General features: G+C 40.9%; 1 protein-coding gene and 1 long non-coding RNA gene across 2 annotated transcripts in view; one reads left to right on the top strand and one right to left on the bottom strand.

Moving 5' to 3' along the window:
* The window catches only part of matn1 (matrilin 1), a 31,584-nt gene extending 19,823 nt beyond the window's left edge, over positions 1-11,761 (top strand). The window contains exons 5-8 of the mRNA XM_048557729.2: positions 2,580-2,984; positions 4,399-4,548; positions 9,356-9,445; positions 11,002-11,761. Of these exons, the coding sequence (XP_048413686.1) occupies positions 2,580-2,984; positions 4,399-4,548; positions 9,356-9,445; positions 11,002-11,054 (698 nt within the window). The 3' untranslated portion in view covers positions 11,055-11,761. The remainder of the gene's footprint in view (positions 1-2,579; positions 2,985-4,398; positions 4,549-9,355; positions 9,446-11,001) is intronic.
* The window catches only part of LOC125464868 (uncharacterized), a 33,193-nt gene extending 11,897 nt beyond the window's left edge, over positions 1-21,296 (bottom strand). The window contains exons 1-3 of the long non-coding RNA XR_009447188.1: positions 21,203-21,296; positions 10,273-10,319; positions 2,393-2,475 (exon numbers count right to left, since the gene is read on the bottom strand). This is a non-coding gene — a long non-coding RNA (uncharacterized LOC125464868). The remainder of the gene's footprint in view (positions 1-2,392; positions 2,476-10,272; positions 10,320-21,202) is intronic.

The following is a 21,296-nucleotide window of genomic DNA, read 5'->3' as shown; positions in this document are numbered from 1 at the left end:
AAGAGATTGCGAGAGATTGCGAAAGAGTGCAAGAAGGTGCGAGAGAGACAGTGAGAGAGGGAGAGAGTGTGTGAGAGAGAGAGTGTGTGTGAGAGAGAGAGTGCGAGAGAGTGAGAGAGTGTGTGAGAGAGAGAGTGTGTGTGAGAGAGAGAGTGCGAGAGAGTGAGAGAGTGTGTGAGAGAGAGTGTGTGAGAGAGAGAGTGTGTGCGAGAGAGGGAGAGAGAGAGTGTGTGAGAGAGTGCGCGAGAGTGTGTGAGAGAGTGCGCGAGAGACAATGCGCGAGACAGCGTGCTTGAGAGAGCGCGAGAGTGAGACAGTGAGACCGAGTGAGAGAGAGAGAGACAGAGAGAGAGACAGTGAGAGAGACAGTGAGAGAGAGTGTGCAAGAGATTGCCAGAGATTGCGAAAGAGTGCGAGAGAGACAGTGAAAGAGACGGAGAGAGAGAGTGAGAGAGAGAGTGTGTGAGAGAGAGAGTGCGCGAGAGAGAGTGCGAGAGTGAGAGAGAGGGAGAGAGAGGGAGAGAGAGGGAGAGAGAGGGAGAGAGAGGGAGAGAGAGAGTGTGCAAGAGAGAGTGTGCGAAAGAGAGAGAGTGTGCGAGAGAGTGTGCGAGAGAGTTCGACAGTGAGACAGAGTGAGAGAGAGTGACAGTGAAAGAGAGACAGTGAGAGAGACAGTGAGACAGTGAGAGAGAGAGTGTGCGAGAGAGAGAGTGCGCGCAAGAGAGAGAGAGAGTGCGAGACAGAGCGTGCCAGAGAGAGACAGTGAGAGAGGGAGAGAGAGAGTGAGTGTTTGAGAGAGAGTGTGTGAGAGAGAGAGAGAGAGAGTGTGTGCGAGAGAGAGAGAGTGTGCGAGAGAGAGAGTGTGCGAGAGAGAGAGAGTGTGCGAGAGAGTGAGACAGTGAGACAGAGTGAGAGAGAGTGACAGTGAAAGAGAGAGACAGTGAGAGAGACAGTGAGAGAGAGAGTGTGTGAGAGAGTGTGCGAGAGAGAGAGTGTGTGCGAGAGAGTGTGCGAGAGTGCGAGAGAGTGAGACAGAGTGAGTGAGAGTGAGAGAGTGAGTGAGAGTGAGAGAGACAGTGAGAGTGAGAGAGACAGTGAGAAAGGGAGTGAGAGAACGAGAGAGAGTGTGTGAGAGAGAGACAGAGAGTGTGTGAGAGAGAGAGAGTGTGTGAGAGAGAGAGAGTGAGGGCATGAGAGAGAGTGAGAGAGAGTTCAAGAGAGATAGCGACCGAGATCGAGAGAGAGTATCTGTATGACAGTAGATCTGCGAGTGTATGTATGTTTATGTGAGTGTTTGTAAGTGTGCGATCATACGTGCAAGAGTGTATAATGTGGTGTATCACGTGTAGTGCAACATGAACCCAAGATCCAGGTTGAGGCTGTCCTCATGGGTACAGAACGTGGCTATCATCCTCTGCTCGGCAAATCTGCATTTCTGTGTACCCCAAAGCCTGCGATGGAGCATGTTTAGCCGAAGGCCCAAGGCTGAATGTCCTTGACCACTGAAGTGTTGCCCAACTGGGAGGGAACATCCCTGTTTGGCGATTGTTGTGCAACACACACACACACACACACACACACACACACACACACACACACAGTTTATAGACAGTCAGTCAATGTGGCGCTTTATAAATTCCCACTTTAGAAATAAAACCAGTCTGACTCCAAACAAAACACAGACAGATTCACTGCATTGCCAGACCTAAAATGTCACCTCTTCTTTATCTTGATAAAATGTTTAATTCTCTGAGTGACTTGAAAGGAATTCGGGCACTTACACATACAGGTTAATCAATTAAAACCTGCGAAATGATTAAAAATTAACAGCATCTTAGGTTTGTTTAGTACATCCTGATCAATGATGTGACCCTTTGTTCTTTTTATAAATTCTGTCTGATATTACTCTCTCATTAACACGTTAAGAAACAGTAAAACTCCAACAGCTTGTGTTTTCAAATAAACCTGTTGTACTATAACCTGGTGACAGATGATTTCTGACGTTGTTCACCCCAGTCCAACACCAGCTCCTCCACATCTCGAATGGTGAAGCAGGCTGGAGCAGCTGATCAGAACACTCCTGCTCCTCTGTCTCTGGATGAAGTTGCATGAAATGTTTGAGATAGCAGTCACCCTCTGTTACCTGCTGCACCACCTTCTGTGGCTTTTCCATACATCAACCACAAGCTCTGTGAAGAAACCATATCTTTACCGTATATCTACCTTCCCTCATATGATTTTCGATCCCTGTTTCATTGTCCTGGAGCATATTGATAATGAACATCACAGATCATCCCACTAACAAACCCATTAACTGTAATGTTCTAAAGAAATCTAGGCTGTTCATTCTAAACCAGATGCAACACAATTATGAACTTTTTTCACGACTGACCTCGGAGATTGCAGTATCCATTCAAATGTTTAGTTGTTTTTCCAAACAGCTTGATCCCGAGGGTATCTTTTATTTGGCTGTATCTACACAGGGCACAACGGAAATCATCAATAATTCATAGAAGTGGAAGGACAATATATAAGATCTTTCTTTCTTCTTTAACTACTTATTTTAACATTGCACACAGCTTGCAGTTCAGGAGGTGTTGATTTAGCTTTCGTCATTGATGGGTCAAAGAGTGTGAGACCTGAAAACTTCCAGCTGGTAAAAAAATTCATCAACCAGATTGTCGATGCCCTGGAAGTTGGTGATCAAAACGCACGTATCGCCCTCATTCAATACTCCAGCTCAGTCAGGACAGAATTCCCTCTCAACAAGTTCAAAACCAAACAAAACATTAAGACTGCAGTCAAGAAAATGGAGTACATGGAGAGAGGAACAATGACAGGCCTGGCCCTACAACATCTGTCTGAAAAAGTCTTTGTTCCATCACAAGGAGCAAGGGAAAATATCCCAAAAGTTGGAATTGTCTTTACAGATGGTCGTTCACAGGATTACATTAATGATTTTGCTCAAAAAGCCAAAGATCAAGGTAACAATTACAGATTTTTTTTTGTTTACACTATGAATTAACTATATATTTCGCACTTGTAAACATCTGTTGCACTCCAAGTAATAAATTACTAACATCTGGTCCTTATGTCAACTATGCCATTCACCACTGCCCCCAAACCATGGATTTGAAGCCAGTAAACAGGGGTGTCTCCCACCAACTGAACAGCTGGTGATGACATCATGCTGTGTCCTTTGGGAAAGGACCACTGTGGTGAGTGCCAGTCAGGAACTTAAGTGGCCAGAGACCGGCCTTCCTAGGGTCACGGGCCTGGCAGCATGCCCACTTAAAGATTTTGGACGAACCAATCAGCATGCCAACACATTGGCTTCCAGTTCCAGAAGCCACTGCTGTGCACAGACCTCAGAGGTCTGCACACTGGAAAATAATTAGGGGAAAAGTAAGCCCCAATCCAGAGAGGAGAACTCACCTGACATCTACCCATTCCTCCAGAGCTGCTGGACAATCAGAGACCAGCACGTTTTCAATATGGGCAACATCACTAGGAGAACAGGGAGTCAGGCCAAAGGTGACTGATGCTGTTGGAGACTGCAGGAAACTGGTATTAGGCAGTTTTAACAAGTTCGAAAGCAGGGGGCTGGCATCCTTCCTGATGCCAGATCAACCGAGCTCTACCCTACCCTCTGGAGTCTGTAAGCAAAATTCAACAGGCAATAACTGTTCACTAAGGACCCTCAATTGGTGATGGAGAGTGGAGTGGGGGAAAGCCTTCTTACACCACACTTAACCAAGTGGCAGATGCAAGAAGATGATGTCTTAAACTGGCTGCATTCCACCCAATTAAATGCCTTCCTGCCTCCAATGTGCCTTGAAGACTGCATTTAAAATTCACCCTAAATGTTTGTATATATGCGTTACATTTTGTAATATCGTTCTCCACATCTGCTGCAGTCCTCAGCATCTCTTCCTGCAAAGCTATCACATTCTTAAACATCTATTAGTGGAATGGGTCACAGTCCTCAAGCCTTGGAAGCCCATTGGAAAGCCAACATAAAAGTGATTGCTTGTATATTAATGAAACTCTCGCCTATTATCAGTCACACATTGCTCATATCTTCAACAGTAGATCTTGTTCCCCTTCTTATTTCAAAAAGCACGAAGATCAACAGATAGAATGGTTAATTTAATGGTGATTGAGGGTTGAGCCTACAGCTCTTTCTGTATACAACAATTATCAATCATTAAATGGCACTACAATGTTTGTTCTTCTCTGTTACACAACCCAAAATAACCAAGTATGCAACAGCAACAGATCCTACCAGATTCTAATTGCAAAACATACTCTATTGATGCTCATCAACACTGATACTTGTCTTAATGTAGTTTTATGTACAAAATAACAGTACTTAGAAATTCACTTCATCTGTTTCAGGAATTAGGATGTTTGCAGTTGGAGTGGGGAATGCACTTGAGGAAGAATTAAGGATTATTGCTTCAGATCCAGTGAAGGATCATTATTATTATACTGCAGATTTCAAGACGATGAATAAAATTGCTGACAAATTACAAGTTAAAATATGTGGTAAGGAATATTCTTGCAGCATAATTCCTTATTTGTTACAGGTGTGTTAGTCCAGAGGTATTCTAACTTCTGTTTTGGGGAACCCTGCAAATTTTGAATTACTGTAGAGACTCTGTAATATTGTTACATACTGAGGAAAGCTGGAAAAAATGACTTATTTCCATGAACCCTATCCTAACTTCAATAAGACAATGTCAAAAACTCAAAGGATCAGTTAAGATTGCAAGGTCTTATTTTGATTTGCTCACAACAGAACTGCCATGCTAGCAAGTGTGGGTTGGGCCATGTCTGTATTGTGGGCAATTTCAAATTAATTTGTATAAAATTGAACCATTAAGTGTTCTGTATCAAATAGCTGAAACATTTGTCTATATAATTTGTACTCAACACATTAGTAATATAGCATAAGGTTTCAGCACTAATCCTGCAGTTGTATCATAACTTCATGTGGTGGAACACTTGGGCAACAGTAATCATAGCGTGTAATAATTTGTCTTATTCATATTGGCCAAACGAATGTATTTATAATTCAGTGTTAGTTCATGACTCATAAGTTCAATAAACAGCTAAAATCTTGAAAAATGCTTTCGAAAGAAATCTAGACAGATCTTCAAGAGAAAGAAAGGAATAGAAAGATAAGCAAAAAGACAGTTGATGCAGATGGAATTGGAGAAGACATGGGACAGCATAGACTAGTTGACCCAAATGTCATGTTTCTGAGCTTTACATTTCATGCAATTCATGTAAATAAAACTTGATAAGAAACCCTTTGTGTGTAGGAAAATAGATGCTGGAACAAATGTATTCTTTTTATGTATTTATGTATTTGTTCACAAGCAAATGGGATGTGTAAAGGACACCTAATGAAACCTAACCAAATGGCTGGTCGGAAATGTGCTTCAAAAATTAGGTTGAAACAAAACTGCTTCTATAACTGAAAGAAAACCAAGGAAAATGACGTAAACATCACAAGCAATTCAGGGTAACATAAGACCATAAGACATAGGAGCAGAAATTAGGCCATTCGACCCACCAAATCTGCTCCGCCATTCAATCATGGCTGATAAATTACTCAACCCCATTCTAGTGCTTTCTCCCCATAACCTATGATCCCCTCGATAATCAAGAACCTATCTATCTCAGTCTTAAATGTACCCAATGACCTGGCCTCCACAGCCTTCTGTGGCAGTGAATTCCATAGATTCAGCCCTCTCTAGTTGAATATAGTTTCTCCGTATCTCCGTTCTAAAAGTTCTTCTCTTTACCCTAAGGCTGTGCCCTTGTGTCCTAGACTCTCCTACCAATGGAAGCATCTTCCCAACATCCACTTTTTCCAGGCTATTCAATATTCTGAAAGTTTCAATTAGATCCCCCTTCGACCGTCTAAACTCCAATGAGTATAGTCCCAAAGATTCCTCATATGTTAAGCTTTCCATTCCTAGGACCATTCTTGTGAACCTCCTCTGAACCCGCTCCAGGGCCAGTACATCCTTCCTGAGATATGGGGCCCAAAACTGCACACAATGCTCCAAATGGGCCTGACCAGAGCCTTATAAAGCCTCAGTAGTACATCCCTGCTTTTATATTCAAGTCTTCTCAAAATAAATGCCAACACTGCATTTGCCTACCTGACTACTGACTCAACCTGCAAGCTTCCCTTGAGAAAATCCTGGATTAGAACTCCCAAGTCTCTCTGCACTTCAGACTTCTGAATTTTCTCCCCATTTAGAAAATAGTCCATGCTTTTATTCTTCTTACCAAAGTGCATGACCTCACACTTTCCCACATTGTACTCCATCTGCCACTTCTTTGCCCACTCTCCTAACCTGTCCAAGGCCTTCTGTAGCCTCGCCACCTCCTCAATACTACCTGCCCATCCACCTGTTTTCGTATTGTCTGCCAACTTAGCCAGAATGCCCTCAGTTTCTTCATCCACATCATTTATGTATAAAGTGAAAAGTTGTGGTCCCAGCACTGACCTTTGTGGAACTCCACTTGTCACCAGCTGCCATCCTGAGAAAGACCCTTTTATCCCCACTCTCTGCATTCTGTCAGACAGCCAATCTTCTATCCATGCTAGCACCTTGCCTCTAACACTATGGATGCTTATTTTACTCAGCAGCCTTCTATGTGCCACCTTATCAAAGGCCTTCTTGAAGTCCAAGTAGATAACATTCATTGGCTGTCCTTGGTCTACCCTGCTTGTTACTTCCTCAAAGAATTCTAGCAGATTTGTCAGGCATGACCTCCCCTTGATGAAACCATGCTGACTTTGCCCTAATTTACTATACATTTCCAAATATTCAGCAATCTCATTCTTTACAATGGACTCCAAAATCTTACCCACTACTGCAATTAGGCTAATCAGCCTGTAATTTTCTGACTTTTGCCTTAATCCTTTTTTAAACAGGGGTGTCACGTTAGCGATTGTTAGAGAAACTACATCACTAAAAGAAAGGAAAGTTGTTGAGAATTGTGGGAGTAATAACCAAGACTTTGTCTGTCATAATTAAGATTAGGCTATTTCAAGTCACTGAGGAATGTCAAATTATGGGTTGATGTTCAATAATTTCTTTGCATAAGTCTACATTTCTCCAATTAATGCCAACTACCAAATATGGGTTCTGTGTAAACATGAAACCTAGGTATATTGAAATAAAAAAAGCAAAATATCTTGGAGAGAACAGGAAACTTTGAAGTATATTGGGCAGTGGGTCCAAAAGACATTAATCTGCATCTGGAGAATGTGATTTGCAAGCCCTTTGCCCTTTTCTTTAATAGCTGACTGAGGTTTGTACTTTTCTCTTTTGATTGAGATGTTTCTCATATGAAGCTGCTTTTTGAAAGGTTAGACCAAATTGACCCCAGAGAATGACAAGCCCACAAGCCTGATGTCAATCAGAAGTAAGACATATTCTGTATGATCACTGAGATAGGGAAGATACATCAAAGACACTCAACACAGCCAATGTAAAAGGCATTGTGTTTCAGCAATTGACTAGAATTCTGAATGGACTATGGCATCTACTAAACATTTTTTACTTGAATGTCCAAAATACCTTGGATATTGTTTATTTCAATAGGTTACTATATAAATCAAAATTTTGTGGGTTAGGAATTGATTATGGTCGCACAGGTTGTAATTAATGTATCTGCTTGCCAGCTGATTACTAGTTGTAACCCATTACTAGTGACATCCTGAAGAGATTGGTGATTTTATTTTTGTTTTATCTGGCCTAGTAAACGGCTTTAAGCAGACAGTCCGCAGGGCTGCAGGTGGCACTAAAAGGAAATTCTGTAAACGAATCTAAACATGATAAAGGATTGAACCAAATTTTTGCAGATCTCCCTTACTTAGATCAGTGCAATGTGATGGACTTCACCTGTATCAATGTGTACTTAGCCACAACTCTGTACCAAAGGAAAATCAATTCACAGAGAATGAGATCTATGCATCATTGTTTGTCACACCAAAAAAGGTTTCTCCAAAATACATGATCAACTCATTGCATATACAATCAGTGTATAGGGCAGACAGCCTGAACATCTGTAAGCATACTTATGGAAGGTATTCACAGAATTGTAATAGCCCAGAAGAAGACCATTCAGCCCCTCATACATGCATCAGCTCTTGAAGCGAGCATCATTACTTAGTCTCAATCTCCTCCCTTTTCCCTCATTCTCTTGCACACTATTTCTATCCAAATAATCATCTAATACCCTCTTGAGTCCCTCAATTGAACCTGCCTCCATCACGTTTCCAGGTTGGGTACTCCAGACGCTAGATGCTGGAGATTCAATCTCCATTACTACTGCAAACTGTGTTCTAAAGCATTTTGATGTCACTACTTATTACAACGCTTATTTCTACTAGCCTGCTGTCAAATCTTCAGCCTTTTCCCCGGGTCCTAAATGAGCAGAGAGCAGGACCGAGAGACACAAAGATGATTTGTGCCTGGGCATGCCTGGCTTAGACCAGTTCCCACACAGAAAACTAGTCACTGATCATAGGCCCGTACTGTCTGATTATCCATCCATTAATTTAACCTGTTGGAAATAAGATGCTGTGTTTTCTTTATTCTTTCATGGAATGTGGGCATCATTAGCAAGGCCAATTTATATTGTTCTTTATATTTATATTTTATATTTATATTGCCCTTTAATTGAGTGACTTACTAAGTTATTTCAGTGAGCAGTTAAAAGTCCAGAACATTGCTGTGGATCTGGAGTCACTTATAGGCCAAGCCAGGTAAGGATGGCAGATATCCTTCTCTAAAAGATATCAAAAAAAATGGAGTTTTATGACAATAAACAGGAATTTCATGATCATCACAGTGAGACTTTTTTTTAATTAAAAAATTAAATTAATTAATTGAATTTAATTCCACCAACTGCCATGGTGAGCTTGAACCCTTGTCTCCTATGTATTTTTAGGCCAATGAGATTACCACCACACTACCATAAATCAGATCTATAAAGGAATTAGGAGAAAACAGTCAAACCCAGCATTACTACTTATACCAAGTCTATTCAACATAGCAGGGGTATACTTGGATAAATTCACACTGTGTCACACACCAACAATATCTACTTTGAACAGCATTACAGTGGAAGGCACAAGAACTGCATTGTGTAGACCTTGATCTAAGTCACAATTACGAGGCAACATCTTCACAATTTCACTGCTTGTAATGGCACAGTGAATATCCCAACAAATAATTGCATAATGGCGTGCAGCTGCAGCTAGTAATCTATGGAATGACTGGAATATCTTACTATTTTTCCCTCATGTTTTATTTCTCTTTAGCTGCACCTATTAAAGATCCTTGTGCCTGCGAATCACTCGTGGAATTCCAGACAAAGGTTGAGAAAATAATCAAAACACTGACAGCAAAACATATCCTTTTAATCAAGTGTGATTCACAATAAAAGTTAACCTAATACTGAATTATCCGCAATCTAGTCTACCTACTTTTGGAGGAAAAAGTATTTGGATGATATATAATGGTTGGGGACAGCACGGTGGCTGAGTGCTTAGCACTGCTGCCTCACAGCACCAGGGAACCAGGTTCAATTCCACCCTCGGGCGACCATCTGTGTGGAGTTTGCACGTTCTCCCCGTGTCTGTGTGGGTTTCCTTTGGGTGCTCCGGTTTCCTCACACAGTCCAAAGATGTTCAGGTTAGCCAGATTGGCCATGGCAAATGCAGGGTCAAGGGGATAGGATAGGGGAGTGGGTCTGGGTGGGATGCTTTACAGAGGGTGCAGACTCAATGGGCTAAATGGCCTGCTTTTGCAGTGTAGGGATTCTATGATTCAGTTCTGAACTCCTCTTGTAATCAACATATTGCCGTTTATGACTGACTCAATTGGCTCCATACGATAGAAAATGTAATCAATGATGCTATCAAGCTGCAGTTACTCAACGATAACCTGTGTACAGGGGTTCAGTTTGAGTTCCAACAGTGCCACTCAACTCCAAACCACATTACAGCCTTGTTCCAAATGTGGACAAAAGAGCTGAAGTCAAGAAGTAGAGTAAGACTGCCCCTTAACATCAAGACAGTATGTAAATACAAGTGTGATGTCAAGGAGCTAGAACAACATTGATCTCAATGAGAATTAGAGGAAAGCTATGGTCAAAAACACAAAATACAAAAGGAAAATGACTGTTACTTTTGGAGGTCAATTATCTCAGGTATTGGTTATTACTATACAAACTTACCTGCTGTAGGAGTTCCATAATGTCCTATGCTCAACCATCTTCAGCCACTTCATCCATGCAATACAAAATGAGAAATGGAGATGTTAATTTATAGCTCCTCAGATAATGAAGCAGTCTATGCCCAAATGAAGCAAGATTGGATGGCATTCAGGCTTGAGCTAATAAGTTGCAAGTTACATTCAACCACACAATTGACAGCCAAAGACCATCCCCATCATGAGAATTTACTGCTTGTATAGCTGTATTAGAGTCATGGATGTTTATGGCATGAAAACAGACTCTTTGGCCTGACTTGTCCATGCCACCCAGTTTTCACAATTAATTTAGTCCCATTCACCTGCATTTGGTACATATCCCATCCATGTACATGTCCAAATGTTTCTTAAATTACAAAATTATACTTGCTTCCACCACTACCTCTGGCAACTGTTTCAGACACTCACCACCCTCTATGTGAAAAATAATTGCCCCTCTGGACCCTTTTGTATCTCTCCCCACTCACCTTAAACCTATGCCCTCTAGTTTTAGACTCCCCTAACGTGGCAAAAAAACTGTTGCCCATCTACCTTATCTGTGTCTCTAGCATTCATGGTAAATTTGCGTGCACATGTAAAATTCATAATGTAATTATGAATTTAATAAAAGTTGAAAATATGAGAACATTTTTGTACAAGAAACTGCAGGTTAATGTTTTCACTCGTGCAATATTGTCCTTAACAATTTTTATACTAGGTGCCTTTACAAAAAAACTGGCAGCTCTTGAGAACAGACTTCTTGTCTAATAAAGCCTGGAGCATTTTTTCCTGACGCTTAACATCATCCCTTAATATTCTATTGTAAAATACTGAAAACATGCTTATTTAACATACAAAAGCATTTGAACTAAGAAAAATGCTTTCATTTATTTTAAAGCGTCTAATCTAGTTAAACTTCTCCTAGTACAGGAACCCTACAGTGTTAAGTGCAGCTGTTCCCAATTGGACAAAGCACTGTGAAATATGCCAGAAACTTTTAATATTTTCTGCAGTATATGTTTTGTATATTGAAGTAAATCACCATATGTAAAACTGAAATGTAATTTGTATTTATATTGTAATTTACTTGTTACCCGCATTGATCATATCCCTAGATCATATTTAATTCTCAAACTATATATTTTGTCCACTTCTCAGAAAAAGTAACAGCCTAATAATTGAAACATTTTATTGAAATTGGCTGAAAGACATGGGTACAGCCTGTTGGAACTAGTCAGAAAATCTAAGCTGATATAATGCAAGATGAACAATTAGAAGAAATTAACTTGTTAAGCAAAACCAAGAAAAAGTGTCTTATGTGTTTTTTTTAAAAATCTGGATATTTATGAAAGTATATTTAAGAGAAAAGGTATCATACATTTTTCAAAGATTTTACGTATGTTCTGTTTTGTCACCTTGGCGAAACCTAGTTTACGTCAGGCAATGAACCAAACAAATAAATTGGCCTAAAAACATTTCGGGTTCTGGACAATTTTTTTTACATAGCAAATGTCTTCTTTGGCCAGATTGTTGGGTTTTGTGACTCAATTCCTTAGAATATTTTGGTTCACACTGAAACTTTGAATGAGAATTGATGACAACTCACAGCAGTTGTGAAATCATAACCACACACTGGTCAAAGTACATCACAATCATTGCCCTTCGTATGTTCAGAACAGGATGAATGAAGAAGAGTGGGAACAAAATCAGACAAGCAAAATCACAAGATCAAACTGAGTTCTAACAACCAGTACTGACAGATACCTACTTGAAAATCTCTATTCCACTGACATTGATGGGTTCATTGAAATGGTAAGTCACCCTACTGGAAGATGGGACGTGGCAAAAGGATCATTTTTAATGAAACTGCTTTCTTTCCAGATACAAATTGAGCTTTTTAAGAAGAAAAACCATCACTGAGAAACAAACTCAACAGAACCAGCTAACCATGCAATCAAGCTCTCAATGTAAAGGTTTCCAACAAATAGTCCTATCTGCTTCACCTGCACAACATGTTTTGGTCTCAGAAGTTCCACATCTTAGTTAGTCCATACTACCACCACCTGTCCTAGATAATAGACATAACTAAGTCCCAAGTGGATGTTGTGTTCTAAAGGCTTCTTTTACCCCATGCCTCCTCTCAACTGGCTCTCCAAGTCAAGTCTCAATTTAATCATCTTGATCTTTCTCATCATTTCCACTTTGGTAATGTCTTTTCTTCAAGAAATTATTAATTTGAGGATACGTCCTTCTGGAATGTAAGGTCAACATTTATCATCCATTCCTAGTTTTTTTCTGAAAAGGTGGTAGTCTATTGCCTTTATCAGCTGCACAGACACACCAGGCCAGGTTAGAACAGCAGATGTGAGCTCTCTGAACAATCATTGCCATTTTTATTTCAAATTTCCATTTATTAACAAGTGTAAATGCTGAGACTTAAACTTGTCAAGTTTTAAAACATATCCAGTACACTGTCTTGTCCATCCAACTACACGTTCTTGACTTTTTACCTAAGTTTTTCATTTTTGAGAACTCAGTCGACTGACCAGACTTTAATGGAGCTAAGGTCAAAGCACCACGTCAAACTAGTTTCCACCTGAGACGAAAGCTCTCAACACTATAAGTGGTTACTAAAGTTAAAGCATTACTGATGTATCCATGTAACAAAGCAAATGATGGTAACAAATATAAGTTAGTAACTAATAAATCCAATGATAATTCAGGATAAAGGTCTTTTCACATACAGTGATTATAATGTATAATTCACCATCACAAGTAACTGAGGCATGCAGCTTAGGTACATTCAAGAGGAAGCTAAATAAGTGCATGAGAGCGAAAGGATAATCTGATCTGAAGGGAGGGATGTGGAGCATAAATACCAGCATGGACCAGGAAGACTAAATGGCCTGTTTCTGCTTTTACATTGTATGTAATTCTATTCTTCATATTACCATAACCCACTTTCACATTTCCAAATAAAGGACAAATACATAACAAAATGGAAACACTAACTAACGATCAAACAGTTACCTTTCTTGCCCTTTTACTTTCCACAACCTTTGGAGACTACAACTTTGTTTTACTTAACTATGGCTCAATTTACCCAAGTATATCGGTGTCTAGCATTACAACCTGAGTCCTTTGTCTAGATTTGTCAGTAATAAACAATACAAATAAATTAAGATATTGACAGTCATTGGATTTGCACATTGAATGCAACCATCCCTGAAAAATAATTGTGATGTTAATCAAGATGTAAGTCATGAAAAAAAGTTAGAAAACCTACTCGCAAAATAATCTGCCAAGGCCAATTTTGAGATGGCCCCTGGAAAAATTGCAAATATGCAGCACTGATGAACAAGTTGTTAAAATGTGTTTACTTTTGCTTTCCTCACACCAAAAGCTGTAAAGTGGACTCCATAAAAAAAAGTTAATCTTGAAAGAACTAAGATTACATTTGCACAGTCCAATCCATGCCACCTGAAAATTCCAAAACATTTCACAACATAATTTTTTAAAAGCAAACTGGATTACTCGTGTGTGCACTGTGAGGTGCCAATCAACAATGTGTTGACTGATCGGTTTATCCAATTAAATGGTGCTTGTTTAAGAATGATTTGGCCATTAATGTCATGGAGTCTTTAATGTCATGCAAACAAACAGATGAGACCTCAGTTTAATATTTTATTCAAAAACAGCACTTCCTCAGTACTAGGCCCAAAACGTCAGCTTTTGTGCTCCTGAGATGCTGCTGGGCCTGTTGCGTTCATCCAACTCCACACTTTGTTATCTTGGATTCTCCAGCATCTGCAGTTCCCATTATCTCTGATGACAACTTCCTCAGTACTGCTCGGAATGGGGTTTGAACCTCTGCCTTAGACTTTGCTGAGTAGGCTAACACTGAACCAAAATAATATACATTACACACATTTAAAAATGGCATTGGTAAAAGGGTAAGTAAAAGTAAAAGGGTAACTTTTGTTGAGGTAGGTTAAAAGAAATCCACCCAAAATGCCACAAGCAAAGCTGTATCCGGACGCTATTCATGCAAATCAACACACGCTGCAATATCACAGAAGCCAAATTGAAAGAGGAGAAACGATTATATGAAGTCTTCACAAAAAAATGGCTATCTGAAAAACTTCATCCGGAGGACACTGAGAATTCGCACAGCGACAATTCCCCCAAGACAACATGAAAACAGGAGAATCGTCCTCCCATATATCAAGAATATTTCTGAGATGACAGCAAGACTATTTCGACAACATGGAGTAACCATCGCCTACCGACCCATGAATACACTCAGGAGCAGGCTATCAAAACCCAAAGGGAAACTGGATTTGATGAAAAGAAGTAACGTGATCTACCAAATTCAATGCAACAACTGCACCAAGCACTACATTGGTCAAACTGGAAGAAAGCTGTCTACGAGAATCCATGAACACCAGCTCGCCGCCTGAACGCACGACCCAATGTCACTGGTATCTGTCCTTGAGGACCAAGAGGGACACCAGTTCGACTGGAACAACGTGAAGGTACTGGCACAAGGAAATACCAAACAAGAATGGGAATTCATCGAGGCATGGTACTCATCCAAAGAAGCAATAAACAAGCACATCGAAATCGCAGAAGAGACCAAATGCCACGAACCCAAGGCACGCAGAAACGATTCAAACAACCTCCAAACAGCCAATCAAATGGCGACTTGACAAACCATAACACAAACTTGATTTAGGTTACTAAAATATCTACCAATCAAAATCGAGAACACTAACTACTAAAATATCTACCAATCAAAATTGAGAGCATTAACTACTAAAGTATCTACTAATCAAAATCAAGAACATTAACTACTCTTAGGCAACCTATATAAATGCGAGCACCAGAGGAATCACCCACCTACGCGCTGATGATGTCTTCTCGACTGGAGACGAAACGTTTGCAATTCATTTGCCAAACTCGGCAAACCAAGCAACAGCCCAAAAAAAGAATCAAGTGCTGCAATGAAACCAAGAAAGGGAGAGAGTAGGTTGAAGATAGAAGGGTAGCAACACCGACACAACCTGATAGGTTACTTTATTTTCACACTCACCAGTTACGAGCATGCAATAAATAACAGACAACCTCTGGCCTAGCTGGCCTGTCCAATATATAAATTCAACATCCAGTTCATATCCATGCTGCCACAAAGGAGCTTAAAACTGCATTCTAATTTGGGGAAATGTTAATCTGGGAATTTCTTCTCTGATCTCCTCAAGTGAACACAGCTATTCCACAAGATCAATCTTGTGCAGAATTCCTTTCAGCATCAATTATGTGCTCAAAGTGATCTCCACCAAAGCAGAAGCAATCACCTCTGAGAGATAAGCCAACCCCTTAAATCTAATCTCAATGTAGCCTTAAATAACATAATAGTGTCCCCCCGAACACGCCCCCCCACCACCCGCCTGGTCCTCTTACTTAGACTTTGTAACTTCCACATCTAGAGACACAGGAGGCAGACAACGCACTCCATTGTTTCCCACCTATGCCCAACATTCTTGCATCACTCCAACATCTGTTGACTAGCTATATACTTCCACTAACAGTCTGATGCCAGTTAATCTTGGGTGACCTTCTTCTTTTATGTCCTATAAGGACATACTGCATGACTTTGTGGGCAAGCTACAATTACAGAAGTCAAGGTGACATGGCCAAGACAGCTGAGTCATGTTTTGCAAATGATGAATGAAACTGGAGGCTGCTCTAAGCCTTCCCTTACTTCAGTGTTGGGTATAGCATCCCACCAATGCATGGCTAGAATTCTTCGAACAAATTTGACATCAAAGGTGAGCTACTTCCTTCATTAGCAGGTTTTCAGATTCCAGGTTTGACAACCATCTAGAGAGTGAAGAGTGCATTGCAGCACTATAGCTTTGTTTTCATGGTAAATATTTTACTGTTATGGAGTGTTTCCAGTTGGTTAAAAGTTGAATCAGAGATAATGGAAACTGCAGATGCTGGAGAATCCAAGATAACAAAGTGTGGAGCTGGATGAACACAGCAGGCCAAGCAGCACCTTAGGATCATAAAAGCTGACATTTCGGGCCTAAGGGTCTAGGCCCGAAACATCAGCTTTTGAGCTCCTAAGATGCTGCTTGGCCTGCTGTGTTCATCCAGCTCCACACTTTGTTCTCTTTGTCTATGGCTCCCTGGATATTAATGGAAATGTCCAGATAAGTGAAATCCTCTATGATGTCAACTTTGTTTTGATTGGTGTAAACGTCAATTGGTTATTAGTGGTTTCCAATCATATTTTTAGTTTTCTTGGCATCTGTAGTCAGTCCCACTCTGAGGATGATTGCTGTTTGAATTAGTGAGCTGTCACAATTCAATATGCAGGGCTCTTTCTTTCTCAACCTGCTTTAATCACCTTCCTTGAATGGTAAATCTATATTCAGCATCTATCCGGCCCACATGCACTGCACTGCACTTTTCTAAGTTCATTATCATTCAGAAGCCCATCTCCCGACACATCAACTTCAACCTGAAACAGTTGAGCCACACCTACAGACCAAACGCTCACACAATACTTGGAATTTTCTGAAAACTTGTAGACTATACACCAACACCAAAATCTTGATCAAAACTAAAATAGTAGAACAGTCCAAAGACTGATCCCTTTAGCACAGGCGTCTCCAAACAGATTTGAATCCATTTACAATTACTTCTGGCCTCAAGGCTTCTAGCCAGTTTATAATCCAGCTCAGTGTTAGAACTAATACCATTTGCTTTGATGACATAGAGAAGCCTCTTAAGCAAGATGTGACTGACCTTCCTGGGTTATGTATATCCTTTATCCTTTACCAAATCAACACAGAGCTAGCTAATTGTAAATTCAAAAAATAGATCCATATTTATTAAATTCTTCACGCCTTCTACATATTTAAGATTCAACAGCTGTCTCTACTGTAAAGAATTCCACTGAAGAATTCATTGCCCTCAGAGCAAAAACTTCTTCCTTATCTGTCTCAATGGTCAATCCCTTACTGATTATATCAGAGATAATGGGAACTGCAGATGCTGGAGAATCCAAGTGTGGAGCTAGATGAACACAGCAGGCCAAGCAGCATCTCAGGAGCACAAAAGCTGACGTTTCGGGCCTAGATAAGCCCTCTAGTCCTCGATTCATCCACAAGGGGAAACAATCTGTCTACATTTACTCTGTCAAATTCCACAAGAATCTTGCATTTCAATAAGTTCTCCCATCCTTCTGAATTCCAACAAGTGTAAGCCCAACCTACTCAATTTCTCCTCATGAGAAACCTGCTCCATACCCAGGATTGATTCAGTGAACCTGCTGTGGACTGCATCCAATCAGGAGGAAATCTCCTTAGGTAAGGGAATCAAAATTGCTTCACAGTATTCCAGCTGTGTTCTGACTGGTGCCTTATATTGTTTCAGCAACAGCTCCCCATTTTTCAAACAGCAAAATACTGCAGGTATTGGAAATCTGAATCAACCACAGAGCATACTGCAGAAGCTCAGCAGGTCTGGCAGCATTTAAGGAGAAAGAAACATTAATGTTAACTCTTCGAAGAATGATACTGACTTGAAACATTTACTCTGTTTCTCTGTCCACAGGCGCTGCAAGACCTGCTGATTTTCTCCCACGTACTCTGTGTTTGTTCCCTATTTTTATACTCCATTCCCTCTAAATAAAGGTCAACAATCTGTTTGCTTTCCCTATTACCCGCTGAACTTGGATGCTAGGGGTTTTTTTCATAATTCATGCTACAGGATTCCCAAATCCTTCTGTGCCATGGCTTTCTGTAGAGTCTCCCCAGCCTCCTGAAAAGACCGTTGCTCTTTCAATTCTTCAGGCTTTTGCCCAAGTTTCCATGTGCATCTGCAGCCTATATGACTACACAAGGTATCACTGCTAAGTGCAGTGTTATCTTACTCCAATGTCCAAATATGTACGTTCAGGGAGATTTAGATTTGACGGAAATGTCAAAATCATGATGTTGACTCAGTGAGATATTGTGATCTGGAAAGTATGGCTGGAAAGGATGGTGGGAAACAGATTCAACAAAACTTTCAAAAGAGAAGGGGGTAAATATTTCAATGAAAATGATTACAGGGACAGGAGTGTGATGTTATTTGGATGATTGTATTAAAGAGCCACATAGCCAAATAGGGCCGAATAGCCCCCTTCTATGTTTTGTTATTCTATGATTTTTAAGCCCTTGTTTAAGAATCGGGATAAGAATTCTAGTGTCATTTTATTCCCTTCCAGCCCAGGATCACTGAAGCCAAACATGTCATTCCAATACATCCATAAACTAACTAAATCTGAATGAATGCTGAATTACAGGGATTGCACAGTGGCTCAGTGGCTAGCACTGCAGCGTCACAGTGCCAGGGACCCGGGTTCAATTCCCGCCTCAGGCAACTGTCTGTGTGGGTTTCCTCCCACAGTCCAAAGATGTGTAGGTTAAGTGGAGTGGCCAAGCTAAATTGCCCATAGTGTTCAGGGCTTTGTGGGTTATAGGGGGATGGGGATGGGTCTGGGTGGAATGCTTCAAGGGGCAGTATGGACTTGTTGGGCCAAAAGGGCCTGTTTCCACACTGTAGGGAATCTAATATGACTTTTGGGATCCCATTCAGCACATTTTCTTCAAATTCTCAATTTTAAATACATAACCTCGTTTCTTTAATTTCCACTGCTCACTAACTTTAGTGACAAAATAGAAGTGTGTCTAATGAGTCACACCTTTCATGTCTCACCAGAGAAAAACGTATCTTATTTCAGACTTCTTGTTTCCATTCCCTTAAGATTAAGTTTACTTATCTGTTTCAATTCCTGCCAAAGTTAAATTTATTTTGTTAAGGAAAACATTTACAGCAAGGGACTGGTGCAGAACATTGGCAATTCAACTCAGGATCGTGTTTGAACCCAGTCCTACCCTGTCAGATATTCTCTTTCTTGGCCAACTGTAAGTACTTGAATTGCAATATGTCTTGTCAGTTTCACCCAATTGTAAGCAGGTGCTGACTGCATAGCTGTCAGCATGCTTATAAATTGGCACTAATTGGCAGTCTTAGTTGGCAAAGTCATAAGGAAAATAGAAATGTCACAAATGGGAATTAACACCATTGGAATGAATGCAGAGAAATCCATCTGTGGGTAATGCTTTTTTCTAAACAAGCTACTAGGAGTTTTGCAGATATGCCTATCTTCTGCCTCACCTTTGGTAAATTAGCTTAGTTGGCTGGACAGCTGGTTTGCCTTGCAGAATGATACCAACAGAGTGGTTTTAATTCCTTCACCAGCTGAGGTTACCTTGAAAGAATCACCTTCTTAGCCTCTTCCCTCCCCTAAGATGTGGTGACCCTCAGGTTAAGCCATCACCAGTCATCTCTCGCTAATGTGAGCCATCCTATGGCCAGGCAGGTTTGTAGTGACTTATATTACTTTCTAAATTGTTTTTATTTTCATGAAGTCCATTGAGTCCATCTCGTTGAGAGCCTAAGAAAGACTGAAAACTTTATTTTGAGAGTGAATGCCTGAAAGAATCATACAAGATTTAAAGTTTTAAGACTTTCACACTGTATACAAACTAAAAGTAACACAGACTAAACACTACTGCAGTTCATCATATATTCTCTCACATTCCCGTGTGCCTGAAATTGTGACCTCCTGTCCAATTTCAAGGCTTTCCTGGGATAATGCCCATCTCTTGAGCCATTGCATTCCATGCGATGTATTAACAAATTAGCAACAAAAGGACTATTCAGAAAGGGGAACATGGTAGCTTGTGAACAGAAGGTCTGTCAGAGTACCCAACTCAGCCACCTGAGCCTGCTCTGCTATTTAATATGATCAAGACTGATCTTATATTTCAGCCTCAACTCCCCTTTCCTGCCTGCTCCCCAAAACCCTTTACTTTGTAATTAGTTAAAAATCTGTTTATCTTCCCCCTTAAATTTACTCAATTTCTTGGCTTCCACCATGATCTCCGGTAGTGAATTAGAAGAGTCTGAACCCTTTGAGAGAGGTAATTTCTCAATTTGATACCCTTCAGCCTAAATCTCTCATTCTAGATTGCTCCCAAAAAAACGGAGGGGAACATCCTCTCCACACCTGATTTATCAATCCTCTCTATTATCTTATTCACCTCAATAGGATTTCCTCTTTCTTTTAAATTCCATAGAAGAATGAATTACCAATATAGTCAATATAAGTCCAACAGCTCCAACATTCTGAGATAATGGGAACTGCAGATGCTGGAGAATCCAAGATAATAAAGTGTGGAGCTGGATGAACACAGCAGGCCAAGCAGCATCTCAGGAGCACAAAAGCTGATGTTTTGGGCCTAGACCCTTCATCAGAGAGGGGGATAGCGAGAGGGTTCTGGAATAAATAGGGAGGGAGGGGGAGGCGGACCGAAGATGGAGAGAAAAGAAGATAGGTGGAGAGAGTATAGGTGGGGAGGTAGGGAGGGGATAGGTCAGTCCAGGGAAGACGGACAGGTCAAGGAGGTGGGATGAGGTTAGTAGGTAGGAGATGGAGGTGCGGCTTGGGGTGGGAGGAAGGGATGGGTGAGAGAAAGAACAGGTTAGGGAGGCGGGGCCGAGCTGGGCTGGTTGTGTGGTGCAGCGGGGGGGGGGGATGAGCTGGGCACGTCCCATCCCCCCAAATGCACCACACAACCAGCCCAGCTCATCCCCTTCCCCCCCGCTGCATCCCAACACCAGCTCGGCCTGTCTCTGCCTCCCTAACCTGTTCTTCTTCTCACCCATCCCTCCTTTCTTCACACCTCCATATCCTACCTCCTCACTTATACTGTCCTCTCCATCTTCGGTCCGCCTCTCCCTATTTATTCCAGAACCCTCTCTGATGAAGCGTCTAGCTCCAACATTCTGTCTGATACCTGTAAACAGCGCCCCGTGGTTCATTTGACCTTGTTTTCCCCCTCTCAAATTCTGTTCGCAAAGGCAAGTGGGATTTGTAGTTCAGAACCCGAC

The sequence above is a fragment of the Stegostoma tigrinum genome, chromosome 24 (assembly GCF_030684315.1).
Source record: "Stegostoma tigrinum isolate sSteTig4 chromosome 24, sSteTig4.hap1, whole genome shotgun sequence".
NCBI classification, from domain to species: Eukaryota; Metazoa; Chordata; class Chondrichthyes; order Orectolobiformes; family Stegostomatidae; genus Stegostoma; species Stegostoma tigrinum.
The sequence above is the reverse complement of the archived record's forward strand: the minus strand, read 5'-3'. Positions and strand labels throughout refer to the sequence as shown.